The sequence below is a fragment of the Eublepharis macularius genome, chromosome 5, assembly GCF_028583425.1.
Source record: "Eublepharis macularius isolate TG4126 chromosome 5, MPM_Emac_v1.0, whole genome shotgun sequence".
In the NCBI taxonomy this organism is placed as follows: Eukaryota; Metazoa; Chordata; class Lepidosauria; order Squamata; family Eublepharidae; genus Eublepharis; species Eublepharis macularius.
The window spans coordinates 103,340,159-103,347,057 of NC_072794.1; the positions used below are offsets into that span (position 1 = coordinate 103,340,159).

General features: G+C 44.2%; 1 protein-coding gene across 2 annotated transcripts in view; it reads left to right on the top strand.

Moving 5' to 3' along the window:
* The window catches only part of SORT1 (sortilin 1), a 73,906-nt gene extending 68,127 nt beyond the window's left edge, over nucleotides 1-5,779 (top strand). For both annotated transcript variants that reach the window (XM_054979802.1, XM_054979803.1), the window contains exons 18-20: nucleotides 1,814-1,920; nucleotides 2,426-2,549; nucleotides 2,738-5,779. In XM_054979802.1, coding sequence (XP_054835777.1) covers nucleotides 1,814-1,920; nucleotides 2,426-2,549; nucleotides 2,738-2,752 — 246 coding nt within the window. In that variant the 3' untranslated portion in view covers nucleotides 2,753-5,779. The remainder of the gene's footprint in view (nucleotides 1-1,813; nucleotides 1,921-2,425; nucleotides 2,550-2,737) is intronic.
* Nucleotides 5,780-6,899: the final 1,120 nt, after the last annotated feature.

Genomic DNA, 6,899 nt, shown 5'->3' on the forward strand with positions numbered 1-6,899 from the left:
TATCCTAAGACATAAAAGACTAAGTGTGTTGCCAACAATTCACTTTTTATCCCTGCACATGTGCAGTATGCCACACATGCGCAGTATGCGGGGATAAGAAGCGAGCAGGGGCAAAACGGTTTACCTCCCCATCAACTCCTTGGAGCCTCCACAGGCCCAGAAAGGCACAGCGCGGCAGTGGGGAGACCTGGCGCCATGGCACCGGGCCTTCCTACTGTCTTGGGACTTTTGGAGGCCCAGGAAGACCCAGCCTAGCAATGGGTAGACCCAGTGCTGCAGCGCTGAGCCTTCCCACCGCCAAGGAGCCCGCCACAACCCACCGCCCAGGTGCCCACCACTGCTGCCTGCCACCGCCAAGGAGCCCGCTGCTGCCCTCCACCACCAAGGAGCCTGCCTCCCTGCCCAGCTGATCAGCAGGCAATGATGGCAGGGGGCAGTCTTGGGAAAACCCAGTGTAGCTCTCTGGAGGCTCAGGAAGGCCCGGCACAATGGGCCAGAAGTGCGATGGGCAGCTGCAGCTGTGCCTCAGGCCCTCGAGCTGGCAGGGGCCGGGCGGGAGGGAAGGCCCTGGGGCATAGCGCCTGGGTTTCTCCCCCCTTCCCTCCCTCCGAACAGCTGTACTCAGCTGCGGAGAGCCTAGTGAAGTCCAGTCCCTCCCAGCTCTCCTCCGTCCCCACAGGCATCCTGGTGGTTCCCAGGAGGAGAGGCTCGCTGAGGCCAGGGCGGGCGGGGGGGAGACCTGGCGTGGCTTCCAAAAGAGGCACGTGGAGAGGCCCTCAGGAGGAGTTGGTGGGGCAGTGGCAGCCAGGGATGTACAAAAAGGAATGACAGGATTGCCCATTGAAAATAACAGGAGAGGTGTGAAGGCCCATTGGAGAAAATGGGAGCCCAGAATGCCAATTTATTTGCATGGGCTCCGTTGAAAAGCATTACAGCACAAAAAAAGTTGCAAAGAAAATGTGGAATGGATTTTCCATAAAGGTCTCTGGGCTCAGATAGACTGCCCTGGGACTGGTAGTAGCAGAAGTGTTCTTGGACTGGAATGACAGGTCGCACAGCAGAATGGCTGCTCCTGGGAATAGGCTTTCTCCTCAATCCACAGTGGATACAGCACTGAAGCATTTTGTTTCGCTTTTCTATTGGCTTGCCGGGTGTCATTGTTGCGTTGCCATGGTAGTGCCCTGCCCATCACTGTGTCAGCCGTGCCAGTCACCAAGAACTATGTAAGAAGAAGGCCTCTTACCACTATGCCCAAAGGCGGAGGGAGACAAATGGGGAGAAGGGAGGGAGCCAGCTGGAGGGGGAGGAAGCGTGCGAGGGTGTGCATCTCCCTGTGTGTTAATTTTTGAAACTCCTCATCTTGGCAGCTGCTACAGGGCCTTGGGAGGGTGAGACGGCCCTACAGGGGCAATGGCAGGGCCTGGCCGGAGAGGCCATTTGCTGCTGGGAGGGGGCCCACCGAATCTGTTTTCTAGACCCTGTTTTATTTGATCAGACAACGGGCATTGTTTCTAGTAATTGCATAATGTTTAGTAGTTGCAGGGGCCTTCTCCTTAGCAGCAAGCTGATAAACTTAACCACATTGTTAATGAAGAGATTTGGTGAAATGAAGCAGTTTTTTTCCTTGGCAGCTGTTAAATCTGATCATAACTTTCTATTTGCCCATAAATAGACTGCCAATAAGCACCTGTTTGCTTTGTGCATTTTTTGGAGAATTGTTTTACTCTGTAGCTTCTTATATGGATTTGTATACATTACAGTTGTCTCTGTACCGTGATCTTTAACAATTAACAAATCTTCTTTCTTTCTGCAGGCTGTCTCTTCCAGCTCCACTCCAGTCATTCTGGCTGTCATTGGTTTGATGCTCACCACTGCTGTAGCAGGAGTAGTCATTATTAAGAAATATGTTTGTGGAGGAAGGTGAGTTTTTTACGCAGCAACTTGCCTTTTCTGTCCACAGAGATACGCAAACTGGGATAGGATGTTTAGATAACATACACACTCCCTGCCTGAATAGATATGGGAGGGAAATTGCAGACAGGGAAAAGGTTCACGTCCCCACATGCCCTTTCTCCGTTTTAAGTCACTCACCCTTCTTCTACTTCATACATGTTCAGAAGAACCTCTTTGCTGACTGATGGATGATGGCAACATGATGTGCAGGATTTACTCTGCAGCTCATTTGGGCTGCATTAATTCTAGAGTCAGTGATTTCTGCCACCCTCAGATTCAGTATCTCACTGTTGGAATGTGTCTATTCAGTGTTTATAATAATCAGGCATTATTATAAAGCAGCTATTCTTTCCCAAGAAGAAACTGCATAGCAGTGTCAGCAGCAACCCAAGTGAAATCCTTACTGAAAACACACTGAACCACCCGGAGGTAGCCATAATCTGCGTTCCTTTTGTTTTCGTCATGCCTGTAGGTTCCTGGTGCACCGATATTCTGTCCTGCAGCAGCATGCAGAAGCCAATGGGTTTGAAGGAGCTGATACATTAGATGCCGTTACCCATGCCGGTAAAACTGGTTACCATGACGATTCTGATGAGGCAAGTGATTGTGGTGGATGCATGTTATGTGTGCTGTGTAACTTTTTGGCATTATGGGTTGTGTGATTCTGGAGGTATGTTGCTGTGGGAGGGTGGGGCTAAGAATTGCTTAATTGCTGAGCTACATTTGCTGCTCTTGTTCCTTAAGTGCTTGTTTTAACAAAGAGACTTTCTACTCATCTGCTCAGGACCTCCTGGAGTAGTGACATACGTGGATTTGGCTGCTGCTACAGAAGGGCAAGAAAGTCTACAGTCCAATGTTACTCCCAACTTGGATGCCTCTCCTGTGTCTAAGAGATTCTGTATTCCTGTCACTTCCATCAAACTGCCACAACCAGCAAGGCTCCAAGAACTGCGCTGGGGGGAGGGAGGAAGACACTACGGCTCTGAGGAACAAAGGGGAAAACTTTTTTTTAAAAAATGTAATATTATTTTAATCGGGGGTTTTTTTTGCCAGCTCTTAAAGGGAAAACTAAGTAGGTACATGAAAGCAACATTTCACTAAACATTAGCATTTATTGCCAGAGACAATTGATTGTGCTGCTGGGAGATAGGGACATGTTCGATCCCATCACTCTGATAGTGCTTTGACGTTGCCACAGAATGTCTAGTGCTTCTCCCAGCAAGCAGGGCAATAAAATGCTGGGGAAAGAGGCTGAGGGAACCCAAAGGGCTGTCTGTCCAAATGGGGTTGCTTTTAACTGTAGTGTAATTAATTGGCTAGACCTGTACTGTGCAAAACTGAGTTTATTCTGAGGTCAGCAGCAACCCTGTGACTGGACTTTGTGATTCCAAGAAACTAAACTGTGAAATCAACATGTGTGCTAGCATAAATTTTTAAATAACTCTGTTTGGGGAAAAATAATTTTATAAATTGTGGGACTACGTGGTATGCATCTTTAGAAATAAGACTTACTTAGAATGTTATCTTTTGAAGTAACAGAAATTAAATCGGGTTCCTGAAGGAAAGCTTCGTTGTGGGCAGCTCCATGATGATAGTCAGTGTTTCTGTTTTTTCAGTATGCACCTATTTTCTTGAAAGCAATAGAATAGTGGTTGCAAGATCTGCCCCACTTTGTCATTGTGCGTTTAGCAACTCATCTGCATTGGTACAGTTAGACTTCATTGTCCATGTAGAATCATACACTATTTTCCAGTGATACTCAGTTCACTGAGAATACTGTGAAGGTACTCATCGTTGGTTTGGGGGTTTTTTCCCCCTGTGAGTCACTTTGGAAACCAATTTTGGCTGAAAAGCTCTGTAGTTAAAAGCTGATATGCTGAGGTGCCTATAAGTGCTGGAAGTACCTTTGGAATAGGAACATAGTGCTGTTTGCTGAAGGAAAATGATGGGGAACAAAATGCTACTAAGCCAGTCTGTGGGATAGTTAGCATTTCAGATTTCCTTTGTTATAAAGGTACTTAGGATTCTTGGAGGAGTGAAGCATTGTCTAAACTGAAAGACCTTCACAATAACGTTGATTATTACATTGACCATTTGAAGCCTCTGGTATGTGCCCTCCAGGTAGGGGATGGTTGAGGGACAGATTCCAGGGGCCCATGAAGTAATGTGATTTATTTTTTAAAAATGTGTGGGTTGGATCTGATTGGTATGAGGGAGGCTCAGGGGCTGTTTTTGTCTGGGGACCTGTGTTGGATTTGGTTTTGAATGCAGCTCTGGAGAGTGTGAACACTTAAAATGTAAGACACTTTTGCTTAGAAAGTGCAGTTGCTCTAAATATAGCAAAGTCTTGTAGAAAATGAAACTAAGTTATATTCCGGTCAACAGAAGGTACGGATTATATGTTCTCTTTTTAGCAAATTGCTGCCTGTCTCATTACTGTTCATGATGTATGTTGTGCTAAGCATGAGCGTAACCTGTTTGAGGCATAATAATGTTGGTTAGGTAGTCACTGGTAACTTCTAACAAAAAAGGGAGGATTTGTTAGGGACTTTCCCCCTTAAATACAGCTATTGAAGACACCCAAGTCATTCAAATATACTCCTAAAGTCACAGGATTTTCAACTTCTCTCTCTGTATCTCTCTAGCTGTAATTCAATTGGAGAAAAAAAATAGGAGGCAAGCATATGCCTTGGATTACTCCTCATTGTTTTAGCTTAGTGCGTTGGTAAATCCCCCACATCCCCTTTCTACAACTGCATCATTTATATTATACTCTAGAGTGTAGTTGTCTGTCTCAAAAATTTAAATATTTAAAGTAATGTTTATTGAAATCAGATAACTCAAAGGGGCTAGATAATTCTGTATCAAACAGGGATACTCTTAAAGCTGTTCTTAATATAGATAGATTTTGCTTACATTTTCCAGCACAGAACCAAGTTCTGGGTGTGATTTACTGAACCTCCACCGCTTTCTGGGCTGGGAAGGTGAAGAAATAGGAACTGAGCTAAATTCTATAGGGATAGCCATGTTTGTTGCAATACTGCAGAGTCCAGTAGCATCTTAAAGATAAAACATTTTGTAATGAAGTGAGACTTAAGTAGCGTCTGAACTGTTTGTTTTTTTTTGTAATGGAGCTGGCAGAGACCTTAGCACCACATAAACCTAACTTTCTGACTACTGACTCTTCCCATTAACACTCCCTGTTTATTAAAGCATCTCTTGACAGGGGAGTGGAAGGGTGTGTGTGTGTGTGAAATTATCACTGAGCACCTCTCTAGGCCCAATATCTATGCCGTGATTCCATTTCTTTCCCCCATGCAGGCTTCCACACATTACATTGGCTAATTCCACAGGATTTGAAACCACCCCCAGTAACCTACTCGGGGGCTAGTGGCTGCCACTTGCGTACTGCCTTATGCAACAAGCAGCACACCCCTCATAGTGCTGAACACGTAGTTGCATCTTTCCTGGTGTTGTAAGGATGCTGTCCAAGCAACAAAACATGTATGGGGATATTGCCATGCATGCGTTTTGAAGCATTAATATCCCCCTGATGTGCCTGCATGGCACTCCAGATTTTGTTTTTTCACAAGCTTCCATATTCATAATGGCTGTAGAATTACGACATTACAAATAGCCATAGCTGATACACTCCTCTACACAGTTACTTAAGATGTACAGTCTGAGGCAAGATGCAGAAGGAAAAATTAAAAGGAGCCATGTATAGAGTTTGTAAATAAGCCTGGCTATATTATAAATTTGTACTGGTATTTTTCTGTATATTTGCAATATTTGAGTTAGAAATAAAAACCAAAATGGAATTTTATTGGATTTGTGATCTACATTTATTTTCTGTGAACATGAAATCTCTTAGAGCGAAATATTTCTTAATTTATACTCTGCAAAGCAGTAATATGGTAACAGGAACATCTTGGAGCGTCACTTAGCCATGTTTTTCAGGCTGACTGCACGGTATAATGCTTGGACACAAGAGGGAGAGCTGTAGCTCTGGCAACTTGTGATATCTAGCACTTGCTGTGGATAGCAGGAGAAGGTAGAGGTGGTAAGAACAAATCATTCTTGTCCTGTGTTCTGCTTCCCTTCCAGCCACGCTCCAATAGGACATGTTAACCTGTAACAGTACCTTTTCGTTCTAATTTCACATTTTGGTTCATGACTAGCAAATTTAAAAAGGTACACTTGCAGGTATTCTGAACAAAGAAAATGTACAAGTTATTACAAAGCAAGAAATTAAATTTAGTGGCAAGCTTGACTACTTCAGCTCCCTGCACAAATCTATTTCATCAACAGATCACCAGACAACAGTAATAGGAAATCCTAAAGCAAAATAAGCACCCGCAGTTGGAGAGAAGCTGCTAACATCACCTGCAAACACAGCCATCGTGTTGCTTCTAACATCAGCTCCTCGTACAGAAACTGAAAGTCAGTTGGAGGGGGGAGAGCAAAAATCAACATGCTCAGGACTGCAAGAGCTTAAACAACTCTGAGGGAGATTTTGAGGATGGGATTTTCAAGGCTGTCTCATGAATGATCACTTGCACTACTCCACCTTATTTTAATGTACTAGCAAAACGCTACCAATTTGATGGATGAGTAGGTAGTGCAGAGAAAATATCTGTAGATCATTGAGAGTGTTTTGTGTGGGATGGTTGGACCATGGTGGTCTGGGCTAATGGCCCTTCTAAAGGGATGATTTATTGCATAAATGTATATAAGCAAAGCAATAACACCTGTAATCTTGACCAAAAAACCCCCTGTAAAATTTACTTTTACTTTTGTAGCCAGCTATGGAAACGATTTACTTCTGATATTAGCACATATAGCTTAAATTGGGATTTTGGAACGATTGACTGAGCAGTATTTGTTATCTGATCTACTCTCTGTTTAGCTGTTGTATTCCAGAACCGCATTAAGAATGTTGACTA